This window comes from Nomascus leucogenys, chromosome 15 (genome assembly GCF_006542625.1).
Source record: "Nomascus leucogenys isolate Asia chromosome 15, Asia_NLE_v1, whole genome shotgun sequence".
Lineage (NCBI taxonomy): Eukaryota > Metazoa > Chordata > Mammalia > Primates > Hylobatidae > Nomascus > Nomascus leucogenys.
In genome coordinates, this window is record NC_044395.1 from 81,605,407 (window position 1) to 81,620,831 (window position 15,425).

General features: G+C 41.0%; 1 protein-coding gene across 2 annotated transcripts in view; it reads left to right on the plus strand.

Moving 5' to 3' along the window:
• Window positions 1-15,425, plus strand: part of NELL1 (neural EGFL like 1) — a 915,720-nt gene that overhangs the window by 105,021 nt on the left and 795,274 nt on the right. For both annotated transcript variants that reach the window (XM_030829406.1, XM_030829407.1), the window contains exon 3: window positions 6,104-6,254. In XM_030829406.1, coding sequence (XP_030685266.1) covers window positions 6,104-6,254 — 151 coding nt within the window. The remainder of the gene's footprint in view (window positions 1-6,103; window positions 6,255-15,425) is intronic.

Sequence of the window (15,425 nt, forward strand, 5' to 3'; positions counted from 1 at the left end):
TATTCAGAAATGAAAAGCCAATTGTCATTTCAAATTAAGAAACGTTGCTTTACCTTTTGGGGCCATTCTTACCATGAGCCTATGTGGCACTCAGGCTAGAAGGATGTGGCCTGTCTACATCAGGAGTTTGCTATATTTTGAGGTTCTCAGTGTAGTTACTGAAATGTTGCTTGCATTCTCTACCATCAAGGCTGAGGCGGGCTGCCTTGGTGCATTTGTGTTTATGTGTTTCTGGCTGCTGCTGCTTTTCCCACCTTGATTTGCTGATTCTTAGCTGTGCACTGGTGGGGATTTTGCCTCTTGGTCTGCTTTGTGCTAATATGGTACCGGTTGGCCAATCAGGGGCCTGAGAATTTGCTCCAATATTAGGTTAAGTAGCTGCTTTCTCTTCTGAACTTGTAGTAAGAGATACACTTGCAAAAAAAGAAAAATGCCAGGATAATGTAAAACACGTGAGTTCACAGCCATACAATGCTGCTGCAGTGAGTGCCCTCTTCTCCCTCTCTCCTGTCTAGTCAATGCTTATTCGTGTTTCTAGAGTCACGTTCAATGATATCTCCTCCATGATGTCATCCCCAATCTCTATGGGCCTCCTCTGTTTTTTTTGTGTACTGTCCTATTCTGTAACTATTGTCATAAGGAAACTGTCTTTCTTATGTGTCTATCCTCCAGGGCAGAAACTGTATTTTTACTTTTATTCCCCCAGTGCCAACCACAGTGCGTGGCACAGGGGAAGCAAGGTATATGTTTGTTGACAATGAAATTCACCACCATCCTCACTCTATACATCAGGGAAGAGGGAAATGAAGTTGCTTCTATTTGAGGCAGAGAAGAGTGTGTGAATAACTCATTTAATTTCTTTCCTTCTCCCATCTCCTCCCTTCACCCAGCACTTTTTTTTTTTTTTTTGCTGATGTTTAATCATCATATTAGCATTTTTAGTCTTTCTTTAAAAATGACTAGGTATAGCCGTTTTATCCTGGGAAAGAAAAAGCACTTAACTCTTGCTGCTGAGTTAGCACTTGTTAACTAGGACATGTAAAACCTGAGTATTCGGAACGCCATTTTCCCCCATTTTAGAAATGTGAAATATTCACTTTAAGTGGTTGTTGTATGCAAAACTACCTTTATGCAATGGTAGCCTCCAAGGACACCCCCAGAGGTTACAAAATGGAAAGCCTCACGGAGAGACTAAATTCAAATACTTGAATCATGTTTAAAATATCTAGGAGGAAGCAGGGGAAAGAGATGGAGTAGGTTAACACATGTAGGATTGAATGTGAGCAGCGGGAAGCACCAGCCCACCCAGTTCCTGTGTTATTCATTGCTCATATATTCTGGTTTTTTTTTTTTCCCTCTCTCTCTCTGCTGCATCAGCTTCTTTGATGATGGTGTGATTATGAGGACTGGAGCTGAGGTTAACGAAAAGGGAGGGGGCTCAGCAAATGGGAGGTTTCCGGAGCCCACATGCTTCCTCTATTGGAAATACTCAGGAGCAAGTAATCCTGGCTACAACTGTAATTCACCAGTTAATTTGGTGAGCAGTGATGGGTTTTATTAGCATTTCTCAAGGATAGTACATGTCGGGCCAGAATGGAAATGAAATGGATGTCAATGATGGGTGTTGTTTTAGGGATGACATGACTGTCATTCTGAAGGTGGCATGATATGCACATTATGACTTGGTCCTCCCATCCCATTGTACTTGTAAGTAACACTCTTATTCAATCCTTTTTATCTGTGTTCAACACACTTATGTTCCACGTATTCAATCTATGTTTAGCATGTTTCACAGGTTTCTAACTTGCTCTCTATATTTAGCACTTCTTATGGGCTTTATCTGTCCCATTTGTTTTTCTTGTTATCTCTAGCAGAATTGAATATTCTTAAGTAATATAGCAAACACATATTGTAGTGGTTGAGTATGGAAGTACAATATTCACTATAGGTTCCCATTAATTGGGTTTCATTCATTGCTCTTTTAACTCCAGGAAAAAAGCAGGCTGCTGCAAAGTAGGTGACATATCACTATTTTTAATAGTTGACAACTTTATGTTTTATGTTAATTTGGAAAATCAGCAGAGGAGAAAAATTGTAGTAGAATCTAGGTTTCTTAATAGATGGAATTTGCTCTCAGTGCTCTCTTTTGCTATGCAGCTATGAGCAGGATCAAGTGATTAACTGAAATGAAATGTCAAGACTAAGAAAGAACTTGGAGATCATGGAATTTAGTGGTCTTAATTTTCAGATGTAGAGTGTGAAGTTCAGAGAGGTAAGGTACTTTATCCAAAGTCACACAGCTAGTCATCTGCAAAACTCAGAGTGATCTCAGTCCTTTGAATCCTGTCCAGTGTTTCTGCCTGCATATTGTAAGAAATAGAATTACTCTTGTTGGTGTTTTTTTAACATCTGAATCATGGTCAAAATTTACTTGAAAGGGCTTCTCTGAAAGTGAGAATGCACATAAAACCTCAATGTATCAAAACAGATGTTTCTTACATTTCACTCTAGTGAGTGCTAATGGGGGTCTCTTTACTTCCGTGTGCCAATCATTTATAAAAAGAAATAAGAAAAGTCAGCATAAGAAATGTTCCATTTTCTTGGAGGATTGAGTGAGCAGAAGGTTGGCAGGACTAGATCAGACTATTAAGTGGGGGTGTTCTGAAAAGACATGGGGCTTATTTAGCACCAAACATGATTAAAATAAATTTTCATGGCCATGAGCATTTGAGAAGGACCCATTTATCTCCTGGTTTTCCAAAAGATACATTATTTTCTGACCATAATATATGTGGTTACTTGAAGTAACAATATAAATGAGAAAAATAAATGGAAAATACATTAATTAATTCAGTAAACCTTTATTGGATGCCTGTTTTGTGTCAGGCACTAAGAACTGTGGATAAAACACTGGATAAATAAGTATGCCTGCCCTCGTGGAACTTACAGTCTAGTGGGAAAAGAAAGGAAATAATATGAGGTAACAAACTTGAAACAAGACTGTGATAAATGATATCAGCAAATAATACATGGATTGCAATACATATATTATGACAAGTCAAATGAAGAAAATACCCAGACTGGAGCATTAGAGGGACATTAATGCAGAACCTGCCTTGGAGAGGCCAGAAGATTGCATTTACAGTGAAAGCTGAAGGAGAAGGAGTCAGGGACGTGAAAAGGAGAGAGAAGAGCACTGTGGGCAGAGGGACAGGCATGAAGATCTGAGGTGGGAGTGGGCCTGGTGTGCTCCTCTAGCAACCAAGGAGAAGAGTGTGAATGGGGTAGGAGAGGCAGGCAAGAATCAGTTTGTGTGCAACTTTGCAGGCATGCTGAAGGGACTGGATTTTATCCTATGAGCAATCCTATGAGCAATGGGAAGCCATTGGAGGATTTTAAGCAGGAGGCTGAAATGACTCGGACTTAGGGTTTAAAAAGAGCATGTTAACGACACAGTGTGAAGAATGATGAAAAGAAGGCAGTATGGAAGCGGGAAGGAGATCATTGGAAGTGCCCTAGGGAGCAATGATAGTGGCTTGGGCAAGAGTTTTAAGAGTGAAGTTGGGAAGAAGTGGACAGATTCCAGACATGGGAGCCCACTTGATTTGTTTTTAGATTGGATATGGAGAGCGGAGAAAAGGGAAAAATCAAGGGCAATTTCTAGTTTTTTGACTTGAGGAACAGGGTGTGAGCGTTTACTAAGACTGGGACCTCTGTGAGAAAATTGAGAGTGGAGGGAAGAGAACAGGCTTCACTGTAGGTACATTACAATTTGAAATGCTTGAAGGTGAACATTTGAATTTTCTGCTTAAGGGAGAGGTTAGGGCTGCAGATATAAAGTGGGAGGCCATTGGCCATGGGGTTGGATCATATCACTCAGGGAGAACTGAGTGAGAGATGACGATACCCATAGCTGATAGGATATTCATATCCATTTCCTCCAGCAGGCATTGCTGATCGCTTATGGCTCTCTTTTCTTCGGGCCCAAGCTTTACAATCCTGAAATTCAGGCATCTGCTACCAATCAGTTGATTTCTAATTGATGAGTAAAGAAGAAAAAAGTAAAAAGTAAACATATAACTTAATTGTAAGAGTTGAATTTTTTTTTGACATTACTTGTAGATGAATTTATTAAGATGATCTTTGCTTAGAAGTAATGATAATAGGGTGCAGTGGCTCACATTTGTAATCCCAGCACTTCGGAAGGCCAAGGTGGGTGGATCCCCTGAGCTCAGGAGTTCAAGACCAGCCTGGGCGACATGGGGAAATCCTGTCTCTACCAAAAATACAAAAAAAAAACAAAAAAAAACAAAGGTGGGCATGGTGGCACACACCTGTGGTCCCAACTACTTGGGAGGCTGAAGTGGGAGATTGCTTGAGCCTGGGAGGTGGAGGCTGCAGTGAGCCAAGATCATGCCACTGCACTTCAACCTGGTGACAGAGTAAGACCCTCATCTCAAAAAAAAAAAAGATAATAAAAATAATATTAGCAAACATTTTCTAATACTCTCTAGTTTACAGAGTGATTTGCTCACACATTTAATAGGTTTTAAATGTCATCTGGAATGTCTTTGGCTGGGATTTTGTAGAAGGTATAGAAGCATTTTTCAAGTGGCTATCTCTTATCTCAATGCTTGATAAAAGCTGACAGCATGCCACTTAAGAATTAAGTAGTGAAGGCTTTGCTACTATTGTGCAGGTAGGTTTTATACTGGTAGACTGGTCTGCCTGGTTTGGGTGTCTCCATGGTGGAGGACAAACATTGCTTTCTGCCATTCATAGCCTAGATACTTACAGGTGGGAAAGACTGTGTTGTTCTTTTCTGTGTTATAAAATTGAAGCAGCAATTCAAAAAATTATAGAAGGCTAAGGTGGGAAGGCTCTAAGGGATCACCTAATCCACCCCCTCATTTTGCAGATGAGAGGACTGAGGCCCGAGGTCAAGAATTGAAGGATATCTTATTCAGAAGCCATTCTTTAGGATGAGATTCTTCAAGGTCCATATACCAGTCTGTGATATTGCTTGGGCAGTGCAGCCTTTGAAGTTCTAGGTTTTTCAAGGGCTTCCCATGTAGTCCTGGAGAAATAACCAAGTAGTTATCTTGCAGTCAGAGGAGATGGTCAGGATGTGAGAGGAGGCCACCAAACACACTTCTAATGTTCATTTATCATCCTCTGAATAATCTTCTCTAACTTTGCTCCCTTAGTGCCCCTTTCTGATGCCAGAAAAATGTAGTGTAAAATAATGAGTAACACCCAGTTTATCATGACAAGGGTGAGTCTGGGTATGAAGTGATGGATGTCTCTCATTATGCTGATGTTGGAGAAAGAAACATTCTTGTCTAGGAGCAGGATTAGCTGGAATCACACACCTCTAGGCCTGCTGAATCGGCCTCAACTTCAATAAATATTTCATGAGGAAAGTCATCCATTGCATGCTTATGGAGAAATTCCAGGCATGGGCGTGGAGCATGAGCATGCCTTGTATTTATTCTTTAAGCAAAGGCAGAGTTGTCTGACATTATTAGTGCTAGTAAATATCTGCTAGGTACAAGGCAAGGACAGGTTTCCTATACACATTGTGGGGAGAAGGAAGCTGTGTCCATGGAAAAAGTGAAATTGGAGGATGCTAAGTGGCATTTGGGTCTTATTATCCCAAGATGCTCTGAATTTAGGACCACATTTATCTGACTACCTCTCACCTTATTTACAGCAACCTAATCTGTTTGCAGCAAACTGAATTGCTCAGTGTCCCATCAAAATTCCTGCCAGAAAATCACTGTCTGGCCAATTGTGAACTTGTCAAAGTGACAAGTGGGCATGGTGACAGAGATAGCATTTCTGGGATTTGTATTGAATGAATGCAGCTGTAGGGAGTGGGGAATGGTGCCTGAAAATGAAAACTATTGACAGGAGAGGAAAATGAAAAATGCAATCTGGATTCTTTGGACATGACATTTTTAACCATGGATCTTTCTCCTCTTCCTTCTCATCTCCCCTCTCCTCTTTCTCCTGTATTTCTTCTCTATCCTTCTCCTTCTCCTTCCTCTTCTCCTCTCCTTCTTCACTCTTGTTTCCTCTTGCTTTTCTTCTTGATTCCTAGACATAGAAAGAGAGATCCATGCAGCTCCTCATGTGAGTGAGAAATTAATTCAGCTGTTCCGGAACAAGAGTGAATTCACCTTTTTGGCCACTGTACAGCAGAAGCCATCCACTTCAGGAGTGATACTGTCCATTCGAGAACTGGAGCACAGGTAAGAAAGCTCTTTCTGCTTTTGAAAATCTCCTTAGAGTTAATGGGTTATGTTCCAACCCCTTACCTATCCATGCGTTGCTTCTTAAAATCACAGCAACCTCTTTCTGAAATGTTATTCTTCCATCCCTTACTCCTTCCCAAGACAAAATGTCTTGGGATTTAGAGTTTGTAGCCCCATGAAAACTTTCATCTAACTGAGGCTTTGTTTCTGTTGAACACATTCATGAATTTACTTTGCATTAAGAATTTACTTTGGTCAAAGTGGCTTTCTTGTTTGCTCTCCAAGGACTAATCATGAGTATCTTTCTCGCCTGTCTTCTGGTAGACTTTGAATAAAATCACATTCTATCGTATTTAGTCATCAGGCGAGTTAATTAGTTATGTTTAACAACCTTCAATAAACATTTACAGTGTGTTTATGCAGGGATTATACTTGACACTGGGAATATTAAGGTGAATAGTGTGTGATTTTCATCTCAAAGATCACATAAGCTAGTAGGGAAGATAGACAAATAAATATAATAAAGTATTGAAGATGCAGTGCCAGAAGGTTGTAATCAGGAAATAAAGGTAAGAGTAGTCATTTTGCTAAATGTTGTGGCAGCCAAGAAAGGCTTTGGAAAAGATGATAACTGTATAAGGAAAAAAATATGAGTATTTTACATGCTGAATGCGAAGGAGTAAGGGATGGAAGAATAACATTTCAGAAAGAGGTTGCTGTGATTTTAAGAAGCAACACATGGGTAGGTAAGTGGTTAGAACATAAAATGTGTGTGGGGAAGGGATGAGAGTTTGGAGTGGGTGATGAGGGCTGGTGTTATAGAGGTAGGTAGAAGCCAGATCATTGTAAAGCTTCAATGCCATGTTAAAAACTTGGAGTAAAGTCCCCTAGGCAATGGGTTTTAAGTTTAAGAGAGATCACTCTATCATTGAATTCAAATTAATAATCATCAGGTAACCTAAACAATTTTAATTTTTAATACTGGGTTCCTCAGTATTAGTCCACTGAAAATATTTATGAAGCACCTACTCTGTTCTAGGTGCCATGCAAGGTTTTGTGGAGAAATCAAAGGAACAAAATCTTCTAAGCATGTATGGTGGAGTTTGGCAATGCAGGAAACAAGTCATAACCACACAAAAAGAATAAAAAAGAGCCAATAATAAAGAAATAGTGGATTGGTGTTACAATGAAGTATGGAGCTAATTTCAAAATTATGTAAATGTGTTAAGTTCACCGAATTAAATGCATTAGGTTAGTGGTTGAGGAAGACCACATAGAGAGAGTGCTCTTGAAGCACAGGCAGAATTCCAGCAGGTAAGGGAAGAAGGGTGTTATATCAAACAGAAGGAACAGTGTGCACAGTCACAGAGGTGAAGAAATATAGAGAAATGCAATTTTCGGAGTGGGAGCAGTGAACAGACCAATTTGGCTGGAACAGAGACTCTTTCTATGCAGACTTTTGGCAGTTGTAAGGATCAACAGTTCTGTCTTTAATGGTTGTTTGCTTTCAGCCTCAAAGCGTGGTGATGGACCCTGATCATATTGTGGGGGTGTTGTCATTACAGTCTGGCTGTTCTGGGTCAGCCCAGAGAAAGCAAGGTAATATACATGTCTGTGAGAGATATGGGTTTGTTCAAAGGTGTTCTGTATGCTGGAGAAAGGTATAGGTTCTCATTTTCCAAGGATTGAGTGTCAAGGCAAGTCTCAGCTTCACAACCCTACTTTGCCCTATTGGCCTTGTGCGGTTGGGTGTGAATGCCTCTTTGGTATGATGAGGATTATACAAATGCCCAAAGTAGGAGGTAGATCTTGAGATATTTCTCAATGAATGCAGAGGAGAGCTTCCCAAAGCAGATGAGAAGCATGCAAAACAGTTGCTATTACATTAGAAAGAGCACAGGTTTCAGAGTCAGACTGATGGAGATCTGGAGTTCCAGTTCTAGCTTTGTGACACCAGCTCTTCAATGTCTTGGAACCTCAATTTCCTTGTCTATAAAATGTGTGTAATCTATTTTCATGGGCTGCTGTAAGGAAGAAAAAGGATTGTGCATGGTGACTGGCCATCCCTTAACACATACACATTTATTCTCCTGGTCAAAGTGTGTTTTGAAACTGTATTTGCTGGGTTTCTCTTTTGGATTTTTTTTTCAATAGGAAAGGTTTTAAAAAAACTTTTTTGTTGCCATGTGAGGCTGTCTTCTTTTATATCCCTAGTAGGTTTCTAATAGAGCCTGAGGATGATTGATAGGAGAGTCATTTGATCATTTTTCATTGTAATAGAAAAACTTCAGATTTTTTTTTTTTTTTTTTTTTTTTTGAGAAAGGGAGGAGAGGCTGGGCACCGTGGCTCACGCCTGTAACCCCAGCACTTTGGGAGGCCAAGAAGGGCGGATCACCTGAGGTCAGGAGTTCAAGACCAGCTGACCAACATGGTGAAACCCTGTCTCCACTAAAAATACAAAAATTAGCCGGGTGTGGTGGTGCATGCCTGTAATCCCAGCTACTCAGGAGGCTGAGGCAGGAGAATCGCTTGAACTTGGGAGGCTGAGGTTGCAGTGAGCCAAGATTGCACCATTGCGCACCAGCCTGGGCAACAAGAGCGAAACCCCATCTCAAAAAAAAAAAAAGGTGGGAGAAGAAAACCGTGTACGGGGGTTGAATGCCTTTAGCCAAAGAAGGTGAGGCATAGAGGTCTCTTACCACTAGGGAACATATCTGAGTCACACAGCACCAAAGTATATTAGCAGTAGAAATTATCTGAGTCACAAGGCACCAAAGTATGTTGGCAGTGGAGGGTATCTAAGTTACATGCCACCAAAATATGTTACTGGCGGCAAATCCATATGGGTCTACAGCAACCTCAATTCTTGTGTCCTCAGAAGAAAAATTTATCTGAGGGGCATAAGGCAGAAGGAGAGACTGAGGCAAGTTTTAAAGCAGGAGTGAAAGTTTATTAAAAAGCTTTAGAGGCCGGGTGCGGTGGCTCACGCCTGTAATCCCAGCACTTTGGGAGGCCAAGGCAGGTGTATCACGAGGTCAGGAGATCGAGACTATCCTGGCTAACACGGTGAAACCCCGTCTCTACTAAAAATACAAAAAATTAGCCGGGAATGGTGGCAGGTGCCTGTAGTCCCAGCTACTTGGGAGGCTGAGGCAGGAGAATGGTATGAACCCGGGAGGTGGAGCTTGCAGTGAGCCGAGATAGCGCCACTGCACTCCAGCCTAGGCGAAAGAGCGAGACTCCGTTTCAAAATAAAAAAAAAGAAATGAAAGGAAGGAAAGTACACTTGCAAGAGAGCCAAGCAGGCACCATGAAAGACAAGTGTGAAAAATCTCAAACCTCAGATCTTGACTGCTAAACAAAATAAATATGAAGAAGTAGATACTAGATCCCCTCTCCCTCTGGACTTTATGATGCCCTGTTCTGTGTGTGTGGTCTGACAAGGCAAGGTATGAAAGACTGTGAATTTGTAATACATTGGCTGTGGGTAATACAGAAAACCTGGTTTCTACTCTAGTAGAGAAGATCTAGTTAAGGAGACCTGGAATGCAAGAAAATAGAGAAGAATATATAATGGCATATATTTAGAAATTAGTCTATTCATTATAACCCTCCTCCCCTGGCCAAATGTTCCCATCTGCAATAAGTGAGAATCTTTCATAATTTTCAGGTTACTTTTATTATTTATCAGGATAATAGTATCTAGAGGAGCAAATTATCCTGTAGAAATTTGGCATGGACATTTGACCAGGTATGTAAGTTGACCAAGGATTTGGGGCTTTTCTTTATTCAATAGCAGAAGATCCAGGTATGTGGTAGATAGATTGTTGGCTTAAAAGTCAGATGCCCAGGTTCTTTTTGTGATTCTCCCTTATGTGATTCTGATTGTATTACTAATGATGAAGACAAATAAGTATTTGAAACAATTGGGATATGATGGGCATTGTTAGATTCCTAGATAATTTTTTGTTTTTATAATTCAGTAGCTTTTAGTATAATCACAGAATTGTGCATTCATCACCACAATCAATTTTAGATTTAGAAATGCTCATTACCTCAAAAGAAATTCCATACCTTTTAGCTGTCACCCATAATTTCCCCGTAAGCTCCCAAGCCTTAGGCAACCACTAATCTACTTTCTCTCTGTAGATTTGCCTATTTTGGTTATTTCATATAAGTGAAATCATATACTTTGTATCCCTTTTTGACTGGCTTCTCTAACTTAGAATAACGCTTTCAAGGTTCATTCATATTGTAGCTTATGTCAGTAGTTCACTTCTTTTTATTGCAGAATAATGTTACATTGTGTGGATATAATACATTATAGATATCCATTTATCAGTTGGTGGACATTTGAATTGTTTCCACTCTTGGCTATTATGAATAATGCTGCTATGAACATTCATGTACAAGCTATTGTGTGGACATGTTTTTATTTCCTTGGGTATATGACTAGGAGTGGAATTGCTGGATCAGATGGAAACTCTGTTTAACTGTCTGAGGAACTGCCAGACTTGTCCAAAGTGACTACACTGTTTTATATTCCCCGAAGCAGTGTTTGAGGGTTTCAATTTTTCCACATCCTTGTCAACACTAGTTATTATCCTTCTTTTTGATGGTAGACGTTCTAATGGGTATGGAGTGATACCTCATTGTGGTTTTGAGTTGCATTTGCTTGATGGTTAAATGATGTTGAGTATATTTTCATAAGCTTATTGACCATTTGTGTATCTTTGGAGAAATGTGTATTCAGATAATTTGCCTACATTTAATTGGATTCTTTGTCTTTCTATCATTGATTTGTAATAATCATGTATGTTTTAGATGCAGTCACTTATCAGAGGTATAATTTACAGTTTTTTCCCCCATTCTGTGGGTGATCTTTTCATTTTCTTGGTGGTGTCCTTTAAGCACAAAGGCTTTAAACTTTGATGATGTCCAATTTTTTTTATTTTTATTTTTTTGTGATTCTGATGTCATATTTTTGCCTAATTCAAAGTAATGAAGATTTACTCCTATGTTTTCTTCTGAAAGTTTTATAGATTTAGCTCTTACATTTATCTCTTAGATATATTTTGAGTTATTTTCTTCTAAAAGTTTTATAGGCTTAGCTCTCACATTTATCTCTTAGATATATTTTGAGTTAATTTTTATATATCATGTGAGGTAGGGGTCCAACTTTATTCTTTTGCATATGAATATCCAATTGTTTCTTCACCATTTGTTGAAGACTGCTTTTCTTCCAGTGAATTGTATTGGCACCCTGTTGAAGATCAATTGACCATAAATGTAAGGGCTTATTTCTGGTCTTTTACTGTTACAGAATCTTTGGGGTGTCGCTTTTCTGACCAGAAACCTGTGGCTGGTGATGCCTTTGCCTGAGTTTTGCTAGGGTCCACTGGGCTTGTTCCACCCACTCGGCCTGGCAGGCTGCACTCAGCTCATGGTACTGGCCTAGGTGCCATGCCTCCAAGGGAGATGGGAGTCAGGCATGGAGCAGCAAGGGGTGTGTGAGTGAGCATGGGGTCTGGCCACTGCACAGTCAGATACGCTGGCTGCTGCCACGGGGTGGGCAGCTCCAGGTACCAGCAGGGTTACCGAATCTCTGTGAGGTTGTGGCTGGACCAGGTACATGGCAAGCAGCTTCCACCAGCACCGGGGAACACGGTGGCACCTGGAAGCTTGCAGACACCAGGAACTGCAAGGCCCCAAAGAGGGAGTCACAGTCCTGGCTTGGGGAGCCCAGGTCTGAGCTCCCCAAAGAGCTGTAGCTCTTCTCTTCTCTCCTCTTTGCCCCCAACGTGGCAAGCAAGGGGAATGTTTCAGATGTGTTTGTGTTACATCTTTTTTAGCCTCATTCAGTGAGTCCCAAGTTCTTGTCCTGCAACCAGGAAGAATGAGGTACACAGACAAGTGGAGAGTGAGCAAGATGAAGAGAAGCTTTATTGAGCAATAGAACAGTTCAGTCTTCCACAGGGGTAGCTCCTTTCCTCAGCCAGGGTGTCCTGACAAGTGTTCAGCTCCTAATAGAGAGAAGACCCTGGAGTGGGAATTTCCTCTCTGAAGGCAGGTCCTGCTGTCGTCTCTGCAGCTCTCAGCAGAGAGGAGGCCCTAGAGTGGGTGGCTTCTCTCTGCAGCTGGTTATCCTGATGTCTGCTTGAGTTGCAGCAGAGAGGAGGCCCTGGATTGGGTAGCTCCTCTCTGCAGCTGGTTCTCCTGATGTCTGCTCAGCTCTGGCTGAGCCTGGGGCTTGTATGGGCCTCAGAGGGGAGGAAGGGCATGCCAGATGGCCCATGGGCAGCCATGGATAGGCCTGGAAAAGGCACTACAAGTTCCCACTCCAGTCTGTGGAACTGGCAGCCATCAGGCCCTCCCTGGCCTGAAAGTGAAGCCTCACTGGGGACCCACCCACTTCCACCCAGGAACCTGTCTGCCTCCTGCTGACATTCATGGAGTCCAGACTGCAGGTACCAAGGGATACCTGCGGGCCAATGCTGAGCTGACTTCAGCCCCACCTCAGGTTCCCTCCTATGCTCATTGGTGCCCAAAATCCAGGGAGGGCTAAGGTGGCAGAGGGCTGGTGTGTTAGCACTGCCCTGAGCATGTGCACACCCGGCCAGGCTGTGACAGTGCCGGAACTCGGCCCCGACTTTGCTCAAAGATTGGAGCAGGTGCTTATATCAGAGAGAAGCCAGGCAGTGGGAGCAGGCATTTCTGAGCTTACAAGTGCAGTGGGGTCCTTCCCAGGTCTCCAAGAGTGCAGGGATGCCTGGGCCCACAGCTGCAGCTGTGAAGGGAAGGGCTGGGCCTCCTTCCTGCTTGGTGAAACAGGAAGCCTGGGTCTGCAGCCACAGTTTGGGCAGCTGCAGCTGAGCCCAGCGGGGCAGGCCTCCTGCCTGCTCTGTGGAGTGGGAGGTCTAGATCTACAGCCATGACTTGGGCACCACTCCTGCCTGTTCTACGGAGCAGGAGGCCTGGGTCTGTAGCTGCAGTTGTGCCTGGGGTACTTCTACCCCAACTTGGAAGGGGCAGGGCTCCTGCTTTTTCACGGCTCCCAGTGGCTCCACGGAGCCTGCAGGCCTGGCCACGCCTCCCTGCTGCACCTGGTGTGATGGTAGCGGCTGCTCCAGACAGCCTGCCACTACCATCATTACTTCTATTTCATTGATCTATATGGAAGTGTTCTTTGATTATTGCAGTTTTGTAGTAAGTTTGGAAATTGGGAAATATGAATCTTCCAAGTTTGTTCTTCTTTTCAAGATTGTTTTGGTTATTCTAGTTCCCTTGGATTTTCATATGAATTTTAGGACCAGCTTGTCAGTTTCCACAAATAAGTCAGTTGAGATTTTAATGGAGATTGCATTGAATCTGTAGGTAGCCAGTCTGAGGAAGTATTGCCATCAAAACAATGTCAAATAATTTGATTCATGAACATGGGGTGTCTTTCTGCTTTCTCAGGTCATCTTTCATTTCAATTTTTTTTTATTTGTTTTTCAAAATCTAAGATTTTTGTGGCTTTTGTTAATTTATTCCTAGGTGTATTTTTTTATGCTATCATACATGAAATAATTTTCTTAATTTCAATTTTTGGTTGCTCATTGCTACTGTATAGAAAGGAGATTAATTTTTGCATATTACTTTGCATCCTGCAGCCTTGGCAAACTTATTGATTAGTTCTTTTTTTTTTTTGAGATGGAGTCTCGCTCTGTCACCCAGGCTGGAGTGCAGTGGCGCAATCTCGGCTCACTGCAAGCTCCGCCTCCCCGGTTCACGCCATTCTCCTGCCTCAGCCTCTCCGAGTAGCTGGGACTACAGGCGCCTGCCACCATGCCCGGCTAATTTTTTTTGGTATTTTTAGTAGAGACGGGGTTTCACCGTGGTCTCGATTTCCTGACCTCGTGATCGGCCCGCCTCGGCCTCCCAAAGTGCTGGGATTATAAGCGTGAGCCACCGCGCCCGGCCTATTGATTAGTTCTAATAGTTTCTAGTGAATTCCTTAGAATTTTTCCATATAAGATTATGTCATCTCCAAATAGAAATAGTTTTATTTCTTCCTGTCCTACCTGGCTTCCTGTTTTAACATCTTTGTACTGAATTTCCCTGGCCAGAACTTCCACTACAATGTTGAATAGAAATGGTGGGCAGATATCTTTGTATTGTTTCTGATTTTAAAGGGAAAGCTTTCAGTTTTCACCTTGAAGTATGTTAGCTGTGGATTTTCACAGATACTCTTCACCAGTCTGGAGGTTTTTTTTTTTTTTCTATTTGTAGGTGTTCTTTGTCATATTGGAGAAGTTTCTATTTCTAGTTTGGTTAGTGTTTCTATTATGAAGGGTGTTGAATTTCTTCACATGCTATTTCTATATCTACTGAGATGATAACATAGTTTTATCTTTTATTCTATTGATGTAGTATATTATACTAACTAATTTTCAGAAGCTATACCAAACTTCCATTCCTGGGATAAATTCTACTTGGTTATGTTCTATAATCCTTTTTCTATTTTATGGATTTGATTTGATAGTATATTGTTGAGGACTTTTGTATCTATATCCATAAGTGAGATATTGATCTGCAGCTTGCTTTCTTTTGATGTTTTAATATGGTTCTGATATCTTTCTTTTAAGTTTTAGCTAATTTTTAAGCTATATTGAATAGTTTTTTAAGCTAACATTTGCTGATTGCATACCACGTGCCAAACATTAATTTTTTTTAGATGATCTCCTTTGACTTGTTAGGTATATAATTTTGTAATTTGAAAATATTGAAAATTTTTCTTCCTTAAATTTCAATATTTATATTAGCTATTTCTTTTTCTTGTTTTATGATATCGGCTAGAATCTCCATGATAGTGGTAAATAATATATGAAGAAATCAAAGGTGTTCATTAAAGTCAGGAGGAGGGCAACAGATAATCCTTTTTTCTTTCCAACTTTAATAAGGTCCTCTGTTTAATAAACTGTCTAGTAGTACTTTCTAATATCTATCTCTATTTCTATCTGTTTTTATCTATCTAGTCATCATGTAAAAGAAATCTAATTTTATTCCTATTTTACTGAAAGATTAAAAGAGAATAGCTGTTATATTTTATTAAATCTTTTAAGTGTGCATTTTGAGATACTTTTGTGTCTGTCCCCTTTTATCTATTAACATAAGTAATTACATTA